A 23,444-nucleotide genomic window follows, 5' to 3' on the forward strand; every position below is an offset into this window, starting at 1 on the left:
CATGTCTCCAAGTGCTGGAGAGATTGACTCTGCATGCACTCAAAATATGTTGAAGTGTTCCCTTCTCGCCACAAGCAGCACACCTGTAATCTATTTTTTTTTTGCGGTGTAATATATAATTGGTGTAAAAAAATATTGTCGAACGTTTATTGTATTTGTCATATTGTCAAGACATAGTCTTGACCAATTTGTTTCATCAATATTGATATTCAGATCCTTTCCCATTTTTGTATTGACTTGTGGATTCCTTGTTTAATTGTCTGTTTTTGAATCAAATTATACATAAAAGAAATACATTTTTTAAATCTTTCCTTTTTGAATTAAAATTTCAATTTAATTGGGTTTTGGCAAAAACATTGTTTGACCCAGTTTGTCTTTTAAATAAGCCCTTAATTGAAGGTAGCAAAATAAAGTGTTATTTGATATTTTATATGTATTCTTTAGTTGTTCAAATGCCATCAATATACCTCGTTCATAGCAGTCTCCTATAGATCTAAGCCCTTTTTGGTACCAATTATGTAACAGTTGATTATCCATTGTAGAAAGAATAAGTCTGTTTTGGATCAAAAGTCTCCTTCCTAATAACGATTTCTTTATTTCATTATCAACGTTTATCTTATTCCATAGATCAATCAAATGTTTTAATATAGGAGATTCTTTCTTTTCCCGTATCCATTTAGATTCCCATTTATATATAAAATCTTCGGGTGTATTTTCGGGTGAATAAGTGATTAAATTCCAACTTATCTGATCAATGCTTTCGGTGTAATCAAGAAATTGGTACCTTCTTACATTCTACTTGGTCTTGTTCCAAAATTCAACCTTTCTGGATAAATTTAAGATTTTTATTGGAACAAATTACTGGAACTCAACTTCCACATAACCCTATATTGTTTCTATTAGGTAATACTGAAGGGATAAAACCGAAACTTAAACTGAATAAATATCAGAAAGAATTTATAAAAATTGCATTGGCAGTAGCCAAGAAGGCTATAGCAGTTACTTGGAAATCGGATTCGTATTTAAGTATGAATCGTTGGAATACTGAAACTTCTAGTTGTATTCTACTCGAAAAAAATTACTTTTAAGAGATAAATATGATACATTTTTGGATATTTGGCGCCCTTATTTACAAACGATAGGATGGCATATTTAGTTGCTCCGATGATAAAGATGTTGGTCCCTTGGGGAAAGTAATAAACAAATATACTAAATTTATTTTGAATCCCATGGAGCATGTGGAAACCTTCCACTATCCAGGCAGTTCTTCTTTCTTTTTTTTTCTTTCTTTTTCAGGTAGGGGTATGTATCGGGGGGAAGGGTTAAGGGGATGGGGGAGGGTATATATTATCATTCTATGCAATCACTTCGAAAATTCAATAAAAATTATATTTTAAAAAAACAGCACACCTGTCTGTCTTATCTTCAAACCAGGTGCTGAGGTTGGCAGGTACTGGGAGCAGATCGTACGCTGCTCTGCATAGAACAGAAATGCGGAGCGGTTCCATCTGCCACAGAACATTCCAAGATAGATGTCGTTGTTCAAAACTTTCCCACCAGGTCCAAGCCCCTTGTTTGGCCAGGCCAGCTGTTTTAGCTAACCTCTTCTCCTCTTCTACCTCTCGTATTTCTTGTGTTACAAGCTCAAGGCGCTCCTTACCTGTAGAAGATGACCACCACTTGTGGGTTGTCCATCCAAATTCCTGGCGGCCTAGCTGGGTAGCCCCAACCGTCTCCTTGTGCTTCAGTCTAGACTCTACCTCATCAACTGCTGCACGGGCTGACCACTTCCTGCCTGATCGCACGTCCAGCTGGGTGTTCCTGATGACAGGGTCTTTTGAGTCTCGAAGCATCAAGAATGATCTTACCTTGACTACCTTGACCTCCTCAACAAGGGATTGCACTGGGATGGTAAGCTTTGTCTGGCTACTGTGGATTGCAACATTGGTGAGGCTGCTCGGTACTCCAAGCCACTTCTTCACATACTTGTTGATCTTCTGTTCCATTGCCTCAACGTGTGACATTGCCACTTCATAGACAGTTAGTGGCCACATTATCCGTGGCATCAGTCCGTACTGCAAGCACCACAACTTCAACTTGCCAGGCAAACCACACTTGTCAACAGACATCAGACCTCTGCTGACCTGTTCTCCTGTCTCTTGAACCCTCTTGGTGTCTTTCAGCTCCTCTGTGTAGAAATAACTACAAAAAAAAAAAGAATAGGCACCACATAAGTAACTTATCAGTCTTGTGCACATAGGATTTTAATATGTTGGAGCTCACGCCGCCGATCCCCTCCACACGTCCTTCCGAGACTTCGGCCACCCTCCAAAGCCCCAAGGTCTGGTGTCCGCCGCCCTGGAACCACTGTCCGTTCCACACACATCCGCTCTCTCCGCTCGCCTCTCGAAAAGCCCGCGCTCCTTAATTCAGCACACATATATAAGATAACAGAACATGACTTCCATTGGCTAACAAATGAATACAATTTCCATTATCTCCCTGTATAACCCAAACATTGCTGTTACAGAGAACCCCTTGCTCAGCAGTTAACATTACGAGAAACCATTTTGATATGACACTTCAGAGAAGCCATTTTGGTAATAAGCGATCAACAGTTAACCGTCCACCTAGCATCTTGAGAGCCCAACCTTCCACCCTGCCCCACCGAAATAAGTCATGCCCTCATCACATTCAGATAATTCACCATCCCTTCCTGCAGAACGCACAGCCCAATCCACGTGCAGAAAGCAGTGATCTGACTCCCCAACACAGTGGAGATCAGACCTTGTTCCCCAGGTGCTACGTAGGCCAACCTCTCTGGGGGTTTCCGACTCCTCTAAGGCCTACGCACCCCCTTGTCTACCCCTTCTGCCTCGGACACTACAGGGGACCCTTTTAAACTACGAGGCAAATCCTCCCCCGAGCGGTCACCAAAGCCCCTCTGCACCTCGGAACCGTCTATCTCTTGTCCAGGCCCTACATTCTCTCCTCCAGGGCCCTGTGGTACCACGGACTGCCCCTCACTAGCCCACTCTAACCCAGTGGGGGAAAGGCCAGGATCTCTTTCTCCGTCCGGGGACCATCAGCGAACGGCAGAATGTACCAACCATCCCAGTCATCAACTTCCAAATCAGCATCCCTCACAGGGGCTGGGCCTGGGCCCATCTCTCCAGGGGTGGGCACGTTCTCCACCCTGCGGGGGCACAGAGTCCTGGCACGGTGTGCAGCCACCTCTTCAGGCTCCTGCTCTACCTGCACATCTTGCCCCAGCGGCAACAGGTGATTCCGATGGAGAATCTTGACAGACCCCTTTCCATCCTCAGGCCATACCCGGAAAACCGGCAGGTTTGGGATTTAACTCTCCATGACATAGGGCGTGGCTGCCCAGCGATCAGCCAGTTTGTGTTTTCCCGGTAATCCCAGATTCCTGATGAGGACTCGGTCTCATGGCAGGAGTTGAGTGAACTTTACTTTCTGGTCGTTCCTCCTCTTATTTCCCTGATTCTGTTGGGCGGCTGCCTCCCCGGCCAACTCGTAAGCTCTTTTCGGTTCTTGCCTCATATCAGACACATACTTCAAGTAAGGCTTCGGTGACACCTCACCCGTATCAGCCTCGAAACAAAGGTCAAAGGGCAACCTTGCTTCGCGCTCAAACACGACATAATAGGGCGAGTAACCAGTAGCTTCATTGCGTGTGCAGTTGCAACAGTGAACAAGATGCCCAATATGTCGACTCCAACAATTCTTTTTGCTGATCTCCAGAGTCCCGAGCATGTCTAGTAGTGTCCGATTGAAGCTTTCCAGCCGGGGATCACCCTGCGGATGATAGGGCGTGGTTCTCGATTTCTCAACCCCCAGCATGCCCAGAAACTCATAAATGAGTTTGCTCTCAAAGTCTCGTCCCTGGTCAGTATGGATCCAGCGGGGAAGACCAGAATGCACAAAATACTTCTCCCATGGCACTTTCGCCATGGTAGTCGCCCTCTGATCCTTGGTAGGGAAAGCTTAAGCATACCTGGTGTAGGGGTCAGTGATGACCAGGACATTTGCTGTGTTGGTGGCATCGGGTTCTATGGACAGGAAATCCATACACACCAGGTCCAAAGGCCCCGCACTCTGCTAGTGGGACAAAGGGGCAGCCTGCCCGGGCAGCGTCTTCCGCCGTGTGAAACGAATGTAGAACTTGGTGTACTCTTCAACCTCCGTCCTAATCCAGGGCAGTAAAACCGATCCTTGAGCAATCCACAGGTATTTTCAACCCCCAAATGCCCAGAGCCATCATGGAGGGACTTCAACACAACCTTCCGATACTTCTCTGGCAGGACCAGCTGCCAACACCGCGGTCGGTCGGGGCTGACGTTACCCGGTATAACATTTGGTTCTTCAACCTCAACCAAAGCCATTCTTTCAGTAACAGGGATGCGGGACCGTGCTTGGCCTTCTCCGTCCGTGCAACATCCCCCTCTTCCACGGCATGCCAGACCGGGCCTATGTCTGGGTCATCTTGCTGAGCAGTGGCCACTTCCCCAGGGCTTAACCCCGGCAACTGCGTGGTCTTCAGAGCAGTCATGTCACAGTACACTGGAGGCAGAGCATCACTGGATGTCCCCAATGAGTCGACTGCTCGATACGGCCTCTCCTTCTCCTCATCCTGCACGATGATAGCAAACTCGCACATCACCTTCACCCCGGATGCAGGAACCCTCTCCCACTCCTCGTCCTTCCCCAGCTCCTCATGGCCCCGTCGGGACAGCGCATCTGCGTCGACATTCTGGCTCCCCGGCCGGTACTTCAGGCTGAAATCATATTAAGACAAAGCTGCCAGCCACCGATGGCCTGTGGCATCCAGTTTCGCTGAGGTCAGGATGTAAGTGAGCGGGTTGTTGCCTGTCCGCACCTCAAACTTGGCCCCATAGAGATAGTCACTCAGCTTATCCACCACCGCCCATTTCAACGCCTGGAGCTCCAAATTGTGAGTGGGATAGTTCCTTTCCGAAGGTGACAAACTCTGGCTGACAAATGCCACAGGCCTCAGGCCAGCGCTCTGATCCTGATATAGAATAGCCCCAAACCCCTCACGACTAGCGTCAGTGTGTAGCACGTCGGGCAATCGGGGGTCCGCAGAGGCAAGCACCAGCGCCTGAGTCAGCATCTCCTTCAGCGAATGGAAAGCCGCTTCACATTTGTCATCCCATCTCTGTCCGAAGGGATCTGACGGGTTCAAATATTCTCCCACCTCCCGTCCTTTCCTCCCCTTCCCCCCCTGTCCCAGGGGAGGGTAGCCACGCAGGAACTGGTTCAAGGGATGACTCATCCCGGTGTAACCTTTCACGAATCTCCGATAGCACCCACAGAAGCCTAGGCACGAGCGCAGAGCACTCATGGTCTGGGGCCTTGGCCAGGTGGTCACCGCTTCGATCTTAGCCGTGAGTCGCTACACCATTCCGCGAGACAACGTGTCCAACATAGCTAACAGTCGTCTGACAGAACTGACACCTGTCCAGGGAAAGTTTTAACCCTTCCTGCTTCAGACGGCTGAGCACCTTCATTAGTCTCACTTCGTGTTCTTCCAAGGTGAATCCAAATACTATGAGGTCGTCCAAATACACGAGCACTTCGAGCAGGTTCATATCCCCCACTGTCTTCACCATGACCCTACGGAAAGTGGCAGGGGCCACCGATATGCCATGGGGCATCCTTCCGAACTGGTAAAATCCCAGAGGGCACATGAAGGCCATCTTCTCCTTATCGGTCTTACTCATCGGGATCTGGTGATATCCACTCCTCAAATCCAACACGCCAAACCACTCCACCCCACTCAGACAGGCCAGCGCGTCTTCGACCCGGGGAACTGTGTACTGATCAGGGACCGTGCGCCTGTTCAGTGTTCTATAGTCCACACACATACAAACCTTCCCATTCTTCTTCCAGGCCACTACGATAGGAGACGCATAAGGGCTTCAGGACTCTGTGATGATCCCAGCCTCCTTCAACTTACACAAATGCTGCCGCACGTCTTCCACATCTGCAGGGGCCAGTCTCCGTGATCGTTCTCTAAACAGATAACTCTCAGTCACCCGTATGGTGAGGCGAGTGCTCCTGGAACAACCCACATTAAATTCGTCAATGGAAAAAATATCTGTCATCGTCAACATCTTCTCCACCAGCCTCCGCTTCCAACCCTCCGCCACAGGGGATGCCTCAAAGTTAAAAGCTTCAGCTGTCACCTTAGGCCGTTTTCCCGACAGCTCTCCCCAGCTGGCCTCACGGGGGCGCTATGCATCACCATCAGCAGAAACAAATGCGTCAGAGGCATTCCCCGCCTAAAGGTGACCTCTCGCGCAGTCGTGTTCCTGACGGTCACCACCAGCCTGCGTGCCTGCACCACCGAGGGCTTCTGCAACTCGGGTCTCACCAGCACCCCAGCAGGGAATCTCGACGCCCCCTCAAGGTCTTCCGAGGTGTCCACTAAAAGGGCTTCACCCTCAGGCACTCCCGGGGATCTAGGGATCCCCATCACACTTGCTACTTCACCGGGCCGTACCACCCTGGGCTTCGACTGGGCACACAACACAGTGACTCATTCACACGCCGCATCCAGCCCCGGGTGACCCCACGCTTCCTCAAAAGCAGCTCAGAACACTGGGTGCACTGACAGGGTCTCCAAAGTCTTTCTCAACTTCTCCTTACAGGTTCCGAAGAGTCTCTGCACAATAGGGGTGTTGGTCCCCACCAGAATGGACACACCCCCAGTCTCACCGGTGTCGGGGTAAACCAGTACCAGGGTCTCATGAGCCTCAGACACCCTCACCTCAGCTTCCAGGAACTCCAGTTTCACAGACAAATAGCCATCGTACGGGTAATCACCATCACTGATACCCCACATTTCCAGTGCACTGAAAGGTGTCAGGGGTAAATGCGCCAGATACTGATTGTACAATGACCGGTACAGTAATGTGACCTGCGACCCCGTGTCGAGTATGGCTTTTGCATCTGTCCCCTCTCTCGGGGTCCCACCAATACTTCTGGGATAGGGTCTTTTCCTCTCGAGGGCCCCGTGGCACATTGTTGGGAACATATTTTTCCCGAAGACTCCAGTCCGTACTCTCACTGAGTCTCTTCTAAGTTTCCCAACACCCCCCTCCTCTCCGGCTGGGACACCCACGGGCTCTCCCTCCAAGGGGCTCTCTGCCATTCACATTCCCACCTGAAGTTCCCCTCTTCCCCACAGTTATGGAACACGCCTCGTCTCGCGAGACCCCAGCCTCTGCCTGGCCCCAGTGCTGTCTGTCCCTTCAGGGAGGGGCTTTTCCCACTAGTCCCCCCATGCGGAGAGACTCCGCCTGCCACAATCTCTTTTGCTATCTCCCGCATGGATCTGGCCCCGGCCATTTCACCACAAGGAGCTGCTACCGAGGACGGCACCGTACTAACGAGGCCCTCTTCCACTTCCAATGTGTTCTCCTCCTCCCCTACCTCTCTGAGCAACCGAACAAAAGACGCGTTCTACGGGGCTGCTGGAGGCTCATAGCGACTGCATCATGTCTCTGCATGCCCCTGGCTTACTGGTCGATCCTTATCTAATCCACCTCATTCCCTGAAATGATCCCCGGAGTCTCAAGCAATTTAGCCTTCGCTCCAGCCGGAAAAGATACTCAGAAAGCTTTTCCCCTTTATCCTGACACAAATTCTGAATTCCCCGTAAAAGCTCCGCCCTGCCCCCAGTTAGCCCAAAAGCCTCCTCTAATGCTTCTAGACCCTTGTGGAGGCCCCATGTGCCACCTAGGCACTGAGGGTTCAGACAACGAATGCTTCCAGATACTCCTTCCAGGAAGCCAAGGGCTGGTTAACTTCCACGCCTTTTACCACCTCAGCTGCCACCCTTCTCAAACTTTCTCCCAATCTTTGCCGCTTCTCCTCCTCAGAACACTGCTACTCACCGAGCAGCTGAGAAGTATGTTCTGCCCAGGTTTCATCATCATCTTTCCCTTCGGGAATGGGAGTCCTCCCTGAGAAAATCCTTAACTTCTGACGTGGATCCCCCGCCCTGGTCACCAGGGAGATAATGGCTGAAGCCAACTCAGAGCCTTCCCCCTTCCGTGGGGAATGAGAATCAATTACATTCTCAAAATCTGACCACTCCCTTCCTTCATCCTTCAAAAACGACAGACCCACTCTCTAAAATCTGCGCCCCAAGCTGCGGGCAACGCTACTGGTGTCCCTTCAAACCCTTCCTCCATGACAGTGTGCACACCCCATAGACCCGCCTCACCTACGTCACTGATACACGGCTGCAGTCCCAATTCCTTGACGTCAGCGCCCGTCTGTAACAGCACAAAGGCTGAGTCCCACATTTTACCAATATTTCTGCTTACAACCTCAACCTTACCGATAGCTCTGACCATAGTCAAACATCGAATTAACACATCGTCCGGAGTACGTATGTCCACCCCCTTAGTACGCAGGCATGATTAACTGGGACATCATCGATCTCACACCAAAGTTCAATCTTATCCGAGTCCATCTCCCCTAATTTAAACCCGGTGACTTACTCTGTATCTGACAGAATTCAAATCCTGGACGAGCCCCCACAATGTAACATCTTTCATCCCACCGGAACATACTTTATAGCAATTCGTAATGATGGGTTAGTAGAAACAACTAAAAGAAAAGGCGCCACATAAGTAACTTATCAGTCTTGTGCACATAATATTTTCATACGTTGGAGCTCACGCCTCCAATTCCATCCACAATGTCCTTTCAAGACTCCGGCCACCATCCGAACCCCCGAGGTCTGGTATCTGCCGCCCTGGAACCGCTGTCCGTTCCCCACACATCCGTCCTCTCCGCTTGCCTCCTGAAAAAGCCCCCGATCCTCAGCTCAGCACACACATGCAAGATAGCATAACATGACTTCCATTGGCTGGCAAATGAATACAATTTCCATTATCACTAATTATAACCCAAACATGCTGTTACAGAGAACCCCTTACTCAGTAGCAAACAGTACGGGAAGCCGTTTTAGTATAACACTTCAGAGAAGCCATTTTGTAATTAGCAATTAACAGTTAACAGTCCAACTAATATTACTAAGAACACTACACAGAATATTAAACTCCAGTCCCATTAAAGGTGAATATGCAGCAGAAGAAACTCCTCCCATGCCCAGTGACCAGGGTGCAGAACTGGGTGTGGTGAGCAGCAGCAATAATTGCAGAGTTCGGCACTGACAGTCACTCTCGAAATTGCATCAGCAACAGTGATAGACAAATATCCAGCATACAGCTTATTGAAACTTTCTCCCAAGTGTGAACCCGGTAGTATGTCACAAGGTTAGATTACTAAGTGAATCTCTTCCCACATTCACAGCACTTGACCGGCTTCTCCCCAGTGTGAACTGAATGATGCACATACAGTTGAGGTGACTGAGAGAATCTCTTCCCAAAGTCTGAGCAGGTGAACAGCCTCTACCCAGTGTGAACTGACTGGTGTGCCAATAGTTCGGATGACTGAATGAATCCTCTCCCACATTCTGAGCGGGTGAATGGCCTCTCCCCAGTGTGAACTGACTGGTGTCTCAGTAGGTGAGATGCCCGAGTGAATCCCTTCCCACAGTCTGAGCAGGTGAATGGCCTCTCTCCAGTGTGAACTCGCTGGTGTCTCTGTAGGTTGGATGAATGTGTGAATGCCTTCCCACAGTCTGAGCAAGTGAATGGCCTCTCTCCAGTGTGAACTCGCTGGTGTGCCAGCAGATTAGATGACCGAGTGAATCCCTTGCCACATTCTGAGCAAGTGAATGGCCACTCCCCACTGTGAGCTGACTTGTGTGCCAATAGTTCGGATGACTGAATGAATCCTCTCCCACATTCTGAGCAGGTGAACGGCCTCTCTCCAGTGTGAATTGACTGGTGTGTCAGTAGGTGAGATGCCCGAGTGAATCTCTTCCCAGAGTCTGAGCGGGTGATTGGCCTCTCCCCAGTGTGAACTGACTGGTGTGTCTTGAGGTTGGATGACCGACGGAATCTCTTCCCACAGACCGAGCAGGTGAATGGCCTCTCCCCAGTGTGAACTGACTGGTGTGTCAGTAAGTGAGATGCCCGAGTGAATCCCTTTCCACAGTCTGAGCAGGTGAACGGCCTGTCTCCAGTGTGAACTCGCTGGTGCACCATTAGGTTGGATGACCGAGTGAATCTCTTCCCACAGACTGAGCAGGTAAACAGCCTCTCCCCAGTGTGAACTCGCTGGTGCGCCATTAGGTTGGATGAATGACTGAATCTTTTCCCACAGTCTGAGCAGGTGAATGGCCTCTCCCCAGTATGAACTCGCTGGTGTACCAGCAGATCAGATGACTGAGTGCATCCTTTCCCACATTCTAAGCAGGTGAATGGCCTCTCCCCAGTGTGAACTGACTGGTGTGTCAGTAGGTGAGATGACTGAGTGAATCCCTTCCCACAGTCTGAGCAGGTGAATGGCCTCTCCCCAGTATGAACTCGCTGGTGTACCAGCAGATCAGATGATTGAGTGCATCCTTTCCCACATTCTGAGCAGGTGAATGGCCACTCCCCAGTGTGAACTGACTGGTGTGCCAATAGGGTGGATGACTTAGCGAATCCCTTTCCACAGTCTTTGCAGGTGAATGACTTCTCCCCAGTGTGAACTCGTTGGTGACTCTGTAGGTTGGATGACTGAGTGAATCCCTCCCCACAGACCAAGCAGGTGAACGGCCTCTCTCCAGCGTGAACTCTCTGATGTACCTTCAGTTTAGATGAGCAAGTGAATCTCTTCCCACAATCCGAGCAAGAGAACGTCCACTCCCCGGTGTGAACTGACTGGTGAGCCATCAGGTCAGATGACCGAGTGAATCCTTCCCCACAAATTCAGCAGATGACCAGCCTCTGCCCAGTGTGAACTGACCGGTGTGTCCACAGGTGGGAAGACCAACTGAATCCCTTCTCACACACAGAACAGATGAATGGCCTTGCCCAGTGTAAACTTGCTAATGTACCTTCAGTTCAGATGACTGAATCCATTCCCACTGTCTGAGCAGACGAATGGGTTCCTCCCTGTGTAAAATGACGGGCATGCCAGTCAGTCAGATGATCGAGTGAATCCCTCCCCACAGACTGAGCAGGAAAGATGATCGAGTGAATCCCTTGCTCCACTTCTTAAATATCGAGACAGAGACAGCAAAATTGGCGTGCCATGTTCGAGATTCCCAAAGACAAATTCCCTGTCCTTTTTAAACCTGAAAAAAGATTTACAAAATCCATCAATGGGTGAAGGATAACATTTCAGATAAGATCACTTTAGTTGCCAAGGTGTGACATCGCACTATTAATGTGAAGTTCATCCCAAGTTGGAGAGAGAAATCATCTTCTAGCTGGTCACAGTGCTGGTGACTGGAATGACCATCAAATTCTCTGATGCTCTTCCTGTCTCTATAAGAATGGGGCATTTCTGCCAACTCCAATCTGTGACCTGGCTCGGTTTGACTCTGTCCATTGGTGTTATTCCCTGTTCTGCCTGAGCGGCATTGCCTGTCCTCACAGTAACTGAAGCACTCTCACACATATAGCCTTTGTTAATGTGCAGCTCGGATTTTCTTTATGTACTGTTAACTGAAAGTGCCACAGTTTTAATGCCATGTAAATATCTCCTACTCAGATGTATGGTTGGTCTGCACAGCTGTTAAAAGGAATTCGAGTGAATATTAGTATTACTGAAGGTTCTTGTCACAGTCATAGAAAAGTACAACACAGAAACAGTTGGTGTTGTAGTATTTGGTGTTGAACTATTTAAACTTTCCACTCCCATACCCCTACAATCCCGGTACCTATACAAACTTCATAAATGTTGAAATTGAGCTCACATACACCAGTTGTGCTGGATGCTCATTCCACACCTAGATGACCCTCTGTGTGAGGAAGTTTCCCCTCATGTTCCCCTTAACATTTCACCTTTCACCCTTAACCCATGGCCTCTGGTTGTAGTCCCACCCAATCCCAGCTTGCATTTATCCTATCTATAACCCTCATAATTTTGGTACACCTCCATCAAATCTCCCCTTAATCTTCTACATTCCAAGGAATAAAGCCCTGGCCTGTTCAATCTCTCCTCATAACCTAAGTCCTCCAGACCTGGCAACATCCTTGCAAATTTTCTCTGAACTCTTTCAACCTCTTTAACATCTTTCCTGTAAGTAGGTCACCAAAACTGCACACAATACTCCAAATTAGGCCTCACCAATGTCTTGTACAAAGTCAACATAACATCCACCTCCTGTACTCAGTACTTTGATTTATGAAGACCAATATGCCAAAATCTTTCTCTCCATCCCTATCGAACTGTGACACCACTTCCACTAAAATATACACCTGTATTCCCAGATCCCTTTCTTCAACAACACTCCTCCATGCCCTACCAGCCACTGAGAAAGACCTACATTTGTAGGTCCTACCAAAGTTCAACACCTCACATTTGTCTGCATTAAATTCTATTTTCCAATTCTCAGGCCATTTTTCCAGCTGCTCCAGTTTGCACTGCAAGCCATGATAGTCCTCGCACAGTCTGCTAAACCCCCAGTCTCGGTTTCATCCACAAATTTGCTGCTCCAGCTAACCATGTTATCATAGAACATTAGAGCACAGAAACAGGCCTTTTGGCCCTTCTTGGCTGTGCCGAACCATTTTCTGCCTAGTCCCACTGACCTGCACCTGGACCATATCCCTCCATACACCTCTCATCCATGTATCTGTCCAATTTATTCTTAAATGTTAAAAAAATAACCCGCTTTTACCACCTCGTCTGGCAGCTCATTCCATACTCCCACCACTCTCTGTGTGAAGAAGCCCCCCTAATGTTCCCTTTAAACTTTTTCCCCTTCACTTTTAACCCATGTCCTCTTTTTTTTCTCCCCTACCCTCAGTGGAAAATGCCTGATTGCATTCACTCTATCTATATCAATCATAATTGTACATACCTCTATCATGTCTCCCCTCATCCTTCTACGCTTCAGGGAATAAAGTCCTAACCTATTCAACCTTTCTCTGTAACTCAGTTTCTCAAGTCCTGACAACATCCTTGTAAACCTTCTCTGCACTCTTTCAACCTTATTAATATCCTTTCTGTAATTAGGTGACCAAAACTGTACATGATACTCCAAATTCAGCCTTGTCAATGCCTTATACAACCTCACCATAACATTCCAACTCTTATACTCAATACTTTGATTTATAAAAGCCAATGTACCAAAAGCTCTCTTTATGACCCTATCTACCTGTGATGACACTTTTAGGGAATTTTGTATCTGCATTCACAGATCACTCTGTTCTACTGCACTCTTTAGTGCCTTATCATTTACCTTGTATGTTCTACCTTGGTTTGTCCTTCCAAAATGCAATACCTCACACTTGTCTGTATTAAACTCCATCTGCCATTTTTCAGCCCATTTTTCCAGCTGGTCCAAATCCCTCTGCAAGCTTTGAAAACCTTCCTCACTGCAGATTACTGATATAGATGACAAACAATAACAGATCCAGCACTGATCTCTATGGCACACCACCAGTCACAGGTTGCAGTCAGAGAGACAAACATCTGCAACACACTCTGGCTTCAGTGCGTCATCCAATTTAATGTCTAATCTTAAGTGCTGAGTGACTGAACCTTCTTGACCAATCACCCATATGAGACCTAGTCAAGTGCTTTGCAAAAGTCCATGTAGACTACATCCACTGCTTTGCCTTCATCCACTTTCCTTATAACTTCCTCGAGAAAATCTGTAAGATTGGCTAGACGTGACCTGCCATGCACAAAGCCATGCTGCCTATCCTTAATCAGTCCACATCTATCCAAATACTTATACATCTGGTTCCTGCACATGTGTTGCAATAACTTTCCCCCTACTGATGTCAAGCTCACCAACATAAGATTTCCTCATTTATTTTTAGAGACTTTCTTGAACAGCAGAACAACATTGGCTGTCCTCCAATCCTCCAGTCTGTCACCTGTCACGAAGGGTGAATTATATATCTGTGCTTGGGCCTCGACAATTTCTGCACCTGTCTTCTGCAGGGTCCCAGGGAACAACTTGTCAAGCCCTGGGGATTTATCAACGCTAATTTGCCATAAGACAGCAAACACCTCCACCTCTGTAATCTGTACAGGTCCATGAAGTTGATGCTGCTTTGCCTCACTTCCATAGACTCTGTGTCCATCTCCTGAGTAAATACGGATGCAAAAAATATCTCTCACATCTATTTTGTCTCCTCATATGGATTATCATTTTGATCTTGCTGAAGATTAATTTTTTCCCTTGCAATCTTTTTGCTCTTAACATATCTGCAGAATCCATGAAGATTCTCCTTCACCTTGTCTGCTGGGGCAACCTCATGCCTTCTTTTATTTCTTTCATAAGTGTTCACTTGAATTTCTTGTACTTCATAAGTACCCCATTTGTTCCTATCTGTCTGTACCTGGTATGCACCTGCTTTTTATTGATCTGGGAGATGAAAGCCAAAGGGGTGATAGAGCTGCATGGTGGGAGGTGGGATGTGGCGGGGGTGTTAAACTAATTTTGAAGGTGGAATGGGAGCCTGAACAACAGAGCAGAGAGTGGAAGGGTTGTGGAGACTGATGTTGTTCAGATCTCAGACAAAGTCAGGAATGAAAAAGTTGAGCATGGTGCAGTGAATATGCTGAACCCTGTATATTTCAATACCAGGAGCATCGTAGGAAAGGCAGATGTGTTCAGGGCATGGATCAACAGCTGGAATTATGACACTCAGATCTGACAACTGTGGACTGGGACAGGCTGCTTTATGGTAAATGGGAGGCCTTCAAAGAAAAATTTTGAAAAATCTTGGATATGTGCTTGTCAGAATAAAAGTTAAAGATAGAAACTGTAGGAAGTATACGCAATTATGAGGGTTTAGATAGGGTAAATGCAAGCAGGATTTTTCCACTGAGGTTGGGTGCGATGACAACCAGAGGTCATGGGCAAATGGGGAAGGTGAAAATTTAAGAGGAACATGTAGAAAAACTCTTCACTGAAATGGTTGTGACAGTGTGGAATGAGATGCCAGCACAAGTGGCTCGTGCCAGTGGAATTTGACTATTTAAGAGAAGTTTGGATGGGTACCTGGATGGTAGGGGTATGGAGGGCTGTGGTCCCAGTGTGGGACGTTGCATCAGAGAGTTTAAATATTTTAGGCATTGTCTCGATGGGCTGAATGGCCTGTCTAACAGAACTTCTCCATCTCCCTATGACAGAGGAGCCGGCTGAACTTGATTGGAAGGGGAGACTGGTAGGATTAATGATGGAGCAGCAATTTCTGGAGATTCTGGGAGAATTTCAGGAGGTGAGTGATAGATACATTCCAAAGAAGTGGAAGCATTGGAAAGGCAGGAGGATACAACCGTGGCTGAAATGAGAAGCCAAAGCCAACATAAAAGCCAAAGAGATAGCAAATAATAGAACAAAAACTATTGGAAAGTTTTTAAAACTAACAGAAGACAACTACAAAAAAAATCAGATATGCTCAGGGCATTGAATTATGATTTGCAGTCATTAATGAGACTTGGTAGCATCCAACAGTCTGAGGCATTCAGAGGAACAAGATATCTGGGGCCTCAATATCTCTGGAAAGCCAAGGTTCCCTGAACCAGTTACCTTTCAACTTTTAATTTGGCAGGCTCATACAAACTCTACACATCAAAATTCCACTTCTGAAGGATGCCCACTTACCAAGTACTCCTTTGCCAGAAAACAGCCTGTCCCAATCCACACTTGTCAGATCCTTTCTGATACCATCAAAATTGACCTTTCTCCAATTTAGAATCTCAACCCGTGGTCCAGATCTCTCTTTTCCATATTTACTTGGAATCTCATGGCATTATGATCAGTAGATACAAGGTGTTCCCATACAGTAATTTCCATCACTTGCCCTGGATCATTTCCCAATATCTTATTGCACACTTCTACATTGGGAATTCTACATGTTGATTAAGGACACATTTGAAAAACTCTACCCCAGCTAGACCTTTTACAGTATGGGAGACACAGTCAATACTTGGAAAGTTATAATCACTTACTACATCAACATTTGTTTCTTAGCATAGTCTGCAATCTCTCTACAAATCTGTTCCTCTAGATCCTTTCCGATACCATCAAAATTAATCTTTCTCCAATTTAGAATCACAACTCATGGTCCAAACCTCTCTTTTTCCATATATACTTTGAATCTCATAGTATTATGATCACTAATTTCTGTCACCAGCCCTGGATCATTCCCTAACAGCCTATTGCATACTTCGATCTCAGGAGTTCTATGTACTGATTAAGGGCACATTTGACAAACTCTACCCCATCTAGTCCTTTTTAAGTATGGGAGTCCCAGTCAATATATGGAAAGTTATAATCACTGACTGAATCAACCTTTGTTTCTTGGCATGGTCTGCGATCTCTCTACAAATTCGTTCCTCAAAATCCCTCAGACTGTTGGGTGCAACCAAGTCCCAGAAATGGCTATAATATCATGTTTCCATGCCCTGAGCTCATCTGGCTTTCCTATGATGCTTCCTGCATTGTGATATACACAGCTCAGCACATTCATCACACCATGCTCAACCTTTTGATTGATGACTTTGTCTGAGCAACATCTGTCTGGGTGTCAAGAAAGCAACCTCTCCCTCAATGTCACAAAAACAAAGGAACTGGTTGTGCACTACAGCAGGGTTCCCCAACCTTTTTTGCACCGCGGACCGGTGAAAAATTGACAATATTCTTGCGGACCCGCCGACCTGAGGGCGGTGGGCAGTGTTCAAGTAGGGTTAAACTCACCTCAACATGTCTTTTACAGTTAGGGTTGCTGACTCTCTCACTCCCAAATAAGGGACAAAAGTAGCAGTCAAATATGGGTCACTTGTGTTTACCCCGAGAAAGACTACAATGACCATGAAGCCTTGCACGGACACTGTGTGTGCATGTGCGTACGTGCCGATTTTTTTTTACCACAAAACGGCTTTGGCTTAATCTTCCTGACTGCACTGTACATACATTATTTCTACCTTATATAGGCTGTGTATTTATCATATCATTCCTGCTTTTACCACGTTTGTATATGTTAGTGTTATTTTAGGTTTTATATGTTACTTGGTATGATTTGGTAGGTTATTTTTTGGGTCTGGGAATGCTCAAAAATTTTTCCCATTAATGGTAATTGCTTCTTCGCTTCACGCCATTCCGGCATGAATGGTTTCATAGGAACACTCTACCTTAGCGGGGGAAATACGGGACAATCCATATGGGACAAACCAATTCAGCCCAATATACGGGATGTCCCAGAAAATAAGGGACAGTTAACAACCCTATGTTCAAGTTCAACAGTGCGTGACAGGGAATGAGGAAAGGTGCAGCTGACTCATATCGTTTCCTCGCGGCCCGGTAGCACATGCTTTGTGGCCCGGTGGTTGGGGACGGCTGTACAGCAGAAGGAATGTAGACAGGCTGATCACTATTGACATCAATGGATCTGGGGTTGAGAGGGTGAACAGCTTTAAATTCCTCGGCATAAACACCACCGATGATCTCATGTGGTCTGTACATACCGGCTGTGTCGTATGTGGCTGTGCACCCCATTCACCTCAGATGTTTGGGCAAGTCTAGTATCGGTCCCAAATCCTAAGAACTAAGAGCATCCTGACCGATTGCATCACTGCCTGGTATGGGAACTGAACTTCCCTCAATCGCCGGAGCCTGCAGAGAGTGGTGCGGACAGCCCAGCGCATCTGTAGATGTGAACTTCCCACTATTCAGGACAATTACAAAGACAGGTGCGTAAAAAGGCCCGAAGGATCATTGGGGACCCGAGGCACCCCAACCACAAACTGTTCCGGCTGCTATCATCCAGGAAACGGTACCACAGCATAAAAGCCAGGCCCAACAGGCTCTGGGACAGTTTCTTCCACCAGGCCATCAGACTGATTAATTCATACTGATGCAATTGTATTTCTGTGTTATAATGACTGTCCCATGTACAAACGATTTATTATAAATTACACATTGCACATTTAGATGGAGAAGTAATGTAAAGATTTCTACTCCTCATGTATATTAAGGATACAAGTCATTTCAATTCACCCTCTCCACTATCTGTTCTGGCATTCTGACTCCAATCCCTTCTGAAACCTTAATTTATCCTCCCCCCACCACCACACACTAGCCTTACCACTAGGATATTTGATCTCTGCTAGTTTTAATTCCCGAACTAACACATCCCCTATCAGCCCTTTGACATTCCTCTGCTTGGTAATCCCCCCTAACAGTTTCTAAAGTGGTCTACCTGCTGTTGTGTGTAATGGCCACACGAGTACTCTGCGATGGCTATTTAACCTCATTCCCCTTCCGGACTCTCACCCAGTTTCCTGTGTCCTGCACCTTGGCTGCAACTCACCTCTCTTCATGTCATATCTATCACCCCCTCCGATTCCCAAATGATCTGGAATTCATCCATTTCCAGTTCCAACTCCCTAACGTGCAGGGTTACAAGCTGCAGCTGGATGCACATCTTGTGGGTGAGGGCATCAGGGACACTGGAGTCTCCCCACCTTCCCACCAATGTCCCGTCTAATTTGTAATGATCGGAGTGCCGAAAAATCTTGTGCTGTGCAATTTTTACCCAATAATAACAACATGTGCACACTGAATTTTAAATAGAGAGGTATTTATTTTAACAGCTAGTAAATTACTTTAGTAAGGTATCCTCTGGGTTTGATCAAGTTCATCTGCACTCTCACACAACCTATGTAGCAGGCCTGTAGAGGGTGATGAAGGATTTTCTCACTCCAGTTTTTGCACACCGTCCATATCTGATTTACTTGCCAAATGAGACTTTAAAAAGTCAGGTTTCCAAATATCACTCCACTTCCTCCCACTTGCAAATTCTCCAGCAACTTTTGCATTGCCACAACACACACAGATAACACCAGTTTCTGTATTGTACATAAATATTTCCCCTGAACCATTCCCCACGTGACTGACGGCCAATGAATATGAAGGGAAGGGCAGTAGTCTGTCTCATTGGAGTCTGGCACATTTGTGATGTGAAAGCTACTTGTTGCTCAGGACAAAAGTGTTTGATATCATTATGTACCCAGAGAGAATGGGTCAAAACACGTTCCCACGGGCAGAAAAGTCCAGAACAAGAGGAGGTAGAACGAGCAACACACACAAAATGCTGGAGGAACTCAGCAGGCCAGGTAGCATTTATGGAAAAGAGTACTAATGCTGAATTCCTCCGGCATTTTGTGTGTGTTGCTTGGATTTTCAATATCTGCAGGTTTTCTCTTGTTTGTGATTGGAGGAGGAGCAAAGGTGATATTCTTAACAGCTGATGTAAAAGATTTTGTTCCCTTTCTCCGAGTTCCCAATCCTTGCATTTCGACAGCTGGAGCTCAGCTCTGTCTGAGAGATCCATCGGTTCCCATTTCCTCATCAGCCGGAAGCTCCCCGGGACCCGTGTACGGATCGCGGGGCTGAGAGAGAGGGAAGAGAACAGGACTGTCCGGGGATTGCGGGATTACGGGCCACAGTGTCTGGAACTCACAGCAATTGTCCCGAATTCGGTGTTTTTAAAAATCCCCACCCGCAACCGGGGAATATCTCTTACCTGGTGCCGAATTCCCAAGGCCTTTGTGCACTGCGCGCATGCGTGATATTCGTGATCTACGCATTCGATCGGCCCTTCAGCGACGGCGAAAATTGCTGCGCAGAGCTTTCTGGGTAATCACGGTGCCATTAAACATTTATGCAAACACCGTTTTCATGTCCATACCTCATTTTTTTTTGGTGTAGATAACTCAGCAGTTCTTTTAATTGAGAAAGCAGCTCTAATAAAACAATACACTTAATAGCATCAAAATTTCCGTGTGCCTAATGCCAAAGTAGAACCTTCTTACAAATGTAGATATGAAACACAAGGGATTCTGCTGTTGGTGGAAATGTAGACACATGCACACAAAATGCTGGAGGAACTCTGCAGTTCAGGCAGCAACTAAGCAGAGGAGTACACAGTCTAGGCATGCTGAAGGGGCTCGGCCTGAACGTTGTCTATTTATTCCTCTCCACGTTTGTGGCCTGATCTGTTGATTTCCTCCAGTATTTTGCACAAATTAACCACCTTTTTTTTTCAATCAAACAGTTTCAAAATGTTTCTGATCTTTCATTTGTAGCCACATCCTGTGGTCTGATTCTTCTCCCTCCTTCTCCTTGTAAACTCTGGGCCCATTCTCTTTCTGGAGCCCCAAAGCCCTGACTCAGGCTGGCAACTCGTTGGTTTCTGACTCTGCACTGTCGAAGATTCACTCGCTCGTCTGCTGTCAGACTTCAGAGGTGCATTGCAACAACCCAACTGTCTGAGGCACAGTCCTTTGAAGTGAGTGAAAATGACACAAAACTTTGAAAAGAGCAGGGAAGAGGGTGCTTAACCACCTTAGTTCAGAGCTTTGAAGAATGTTAAAACCACAGTGAGCTCAACGTGGAGCGAAGCATGCAGGAAATTCATGCAGGTATGTATAGGATGATGGGAGGCATTGGTCGTGTGGATAGCCAGAGGCTTTTCCCAGGGCTGAAGCGACTAACACGAGGGGACACAGGTTTAAGCTGCTTGGAAGTAGGTACAGATGAGATGTCAGAGCTAAGTTTTTTAAACAAAGAGTAGTGTGTGTGTGGAATGCACTGCCAGCGATGGTGGTAGAGGCGGATACAATATGGTCTTTTAAGAGACTCTTAGATAGGTACATGGAGATTAGGAAAATAGAGGCCTATGCGGTAGGGTAATTCTAGGCAGTTTCTAGAGTAAGTTACATGGTTGGAACAACATTGTGGGCCAAAGGGTCTGTAATGTGCTGTAGATTTCTATGATTCTATGAAATTCAAGGGAAATCTCCTATCCCACGGAGTGGTGACTAGTTGCAACCTGTCATCACAGGGAGAGTGAGGGGGAACGGCAGGGATAGATTTTGATATACTGATATGGAACAGAAACATGGGCAGGGACCAGATGGGCCGAGTGGCCTCTTTAGTGTACATTGTGAGTGTGGTAGAGACAGGAAGTACCTGAGACACGGGATTTGATAGAGAATTGATTTATCTTTCACAGATCCAGAATATTAAACACTAGTCTAGTTTAAGGCTAACATCAGCAGAACAGACTCCTCCAATGCTCAGTGACCAGGGTTTAGTTCTGGGTGCGATGAGCAGCCGCAAGAACTGCGGAATCTGACAGTAACAGTCCCTCATGAACCTGCAGCTGCCTTCAGTCACCATGATGGTTAAACATTTAATACAGAGCCATTCATATGAGAATTTACATAGAATAGTACAGCACAGTACAGGCCCTTCGGCCTACATATACCTCCATATACCTGTCTAGTAGTCTCTTAAACTTCACTAGTGTATCTGCCTCCACCACTGACTCAGGCAGTGCATTCCACGCACCAATCACTTTCTGAGCAAAAAACCTTCCTCTAATATCCTCCTTGAACTTCCCACCCCTTACCTTAAAGCCATGTCCTCTTGTATTGAGCAGTGGTGCCCTGGGGAAGAGGCGCTGGCTATCCACTCTATCTATTCCTCTTATTATCTTGTATAGAATTTAGAGAATTTAGCCTTCTCTATTTTTCTGAACTTCTCATAAATGTGTACAGTTTGGTTAAGCTTTTCTCCAGAATTTCCACTCAATTAAAAAACTTCATTACATTTTTATTTTTAGTTTTGCACTACTTATATAATATAACTATTTAATATGTATATTATTGTAATTCACAATTGTTAAAATCTATTGTTATGAATTAGGTTCTACTGCTGCCGCAGAAACAACGAATTTCATGACATTTGCCGGTGCTATTAAACCTGATTCTGATCATTGATATGGGAGACCCACCACCGGTCACCTGATCCCAGTTACCGCAGATCGTAATGCGACATTGAAGCCTTTTCTATTTATTTGCATTCCTCAGAAATGACAATAGTTCAATAAAGTTTTCCTCTGACATTCCAAAGCAGAAGCTCAGTCTGTCAATATTTCCATACAATTAAAATGGGGAATTTGTTTATTCTTATCACGTACTGAGCTACAGTGAAAATCTTGCCTGACGTACCATCCACACAGATCAATACATTACAACAGTACATTGAGCTGATATATGACAAAACAATAACTGTAACAAAGCATTATGGCTGCAGAGAAAGTGCAGTGCAGATAGACATATGGTGCAGGGTCACGTCGAGTTACATTGTGAGGTCGAGTCCATTTTATCGGACTGGAGACCATTCATTTGGCTTATAACCGCAGACAGGAAGCCGTCCTTGAGCCTGGTGGTACGCGCTTTAAGGCTTTTGTATCTCTTCCCTGATGGGGGAGCAGGTTTGCAGCAAGAATGTCCGGGTTGTGAGGATCTTTGAGTACCCGGCCTGCTTTTCCGACGCAGGGGAAGTGTAGGAAGAGTCCATGGAGGGGCGGTTTGTTTCTCTAATGTTCCCATGTGAGACCAAAGTTCCCTGCAGTTCCTTGCAGTCATGGGCAGAGCAGTAGCCATACGAAGGCGTGAAGTATCGACAAGAAGCTTAGAAACCTCGGCCCTCACCCTGCCTTGTGTAGCTGGATCCTGGACTTTCTGTCAGATCGCCGGCAGGTGGTAAGAGTGGGCCCCCTCACCTCTGTCTCTCTGACCCTCAGCACACATACCCTACAGGGTTGTCTCCTTGGCCCCCTCCTTTACTCTCTGTGCACCCATGATTTGTGTCATCACCCACAGCTCCAATCTGCTAATTAAATTCCCTGACGACACTACACTGATTGGTCTCATCTCAAATAATAACGAGGCAGCCTACAGAGAAGAAATCATCACCCCGACACAGTGGTGTCAAGAAAACAACCTCTCCCTCAATGTCACAAAAACAAAGGAGCTGGTTGTGGACTCCAGGAGGAATGGAGACAGGGATCAAATTCACCATTTCCAAGTCTGTTATTGCACATTTTAATTTTGATCATGACAGAATGTACTGTATTTTATATATTGTTAATGACATAAATCATATTTATAGATTGTTACTGTCAGAGAATCGTATAATTTGTGTTCCGTGTGTTATCTGAATGTACTTGCCTGTGATGCTGCCACAAGTCAGTGTTTCTCTGTACCTGTACCTTCCCGTACTTGTGCACTTGGTAATAAATTCAACAGGACCTGAGAAATCTCAGTGAGATTTGATTAGTGATGATCATCTTGGCAGCTCGGTTGGTCGAATGTGTGAGACAGTACACTGTTAAACGCAAAACCCTGAACAGTGTTGATGATCAGAGGGATCTTAGACTCCAAGTTCATCGGTCCTGAAAGAGACTGCACAGATTGATCGGGTGGTTAAGAAGGCAAATGACGTGGTTGTC

The 23,444-nt window shown here is 46.5% G+C and overlaps 1 protein-coding gene across 2 annotated transcripts; it reads right to left on the bottom strand.

Moving 5' to 3' along the window:
* Positions 1–370: 370 nt before the first annotated feature.
* LOC140207570 (uncharacterized) lies at positions 371–19,693 on the bottom strand. Of its 2 annotated transcripts, XR_011888586.1 has the most exons (3): positions 19,668–19,693; positions 8,725–11,248; positions 371–2,202 (listed from the first exon to the last, which is right to left on the bottom strand). XR_011888586.1 is itself a non-coding variant. In XM_072276116.1 (2 exons), the coding sequence occupies exon 2, from the start codon at positions 10,842–10,844 to the stop codon at positions 9,471–9,473; it is 1,374 nt and encodes a 457-aa protein (XP_072132217.1). In that variant the 5' UTR covers positions 10,845–11,248; positions 19,668–19,693; the 3' UTR covers positions 8,682–9,470. The 2 variants fall into 2 exon arrangements, 1 of the variants encoding a protein (XP_072132217.1); XM_072276116.1 differs by lacking the exon at positions 371–2,202 and having other exon boundaries at positions 8,682–11,248.
* Between the last annotated feature and the right edge of the window lie 3,751 nt (positions 19,694–23,444).

The sequence above is a fragment of the Mobula birostris genome, chromosome 13, assembly GCF_030028105.1.
Source record: "Mobula birostris isolate sMobBir1 chromosome 13, sMobBir1.hap1, whole genome shotgun sequence".
Taxonomy (NCBI): domain Eukaryota; kingdom Metazoa; phylum Chordata; class Chondrichthyes; order Myliobatiformes; family Myliobatidae; genus Mobula; species Mobula birostris.

What these genes read in the sequence shown, in the direction of transcription:
- LOC140207570 (XM_072276116.1), bottom strand. Translation starts at nt 10,844, where the DNA reads ATGGCTCACCAGTCAGTTCACACCGGGGAGTGGACGTTCTCTTGCTCG.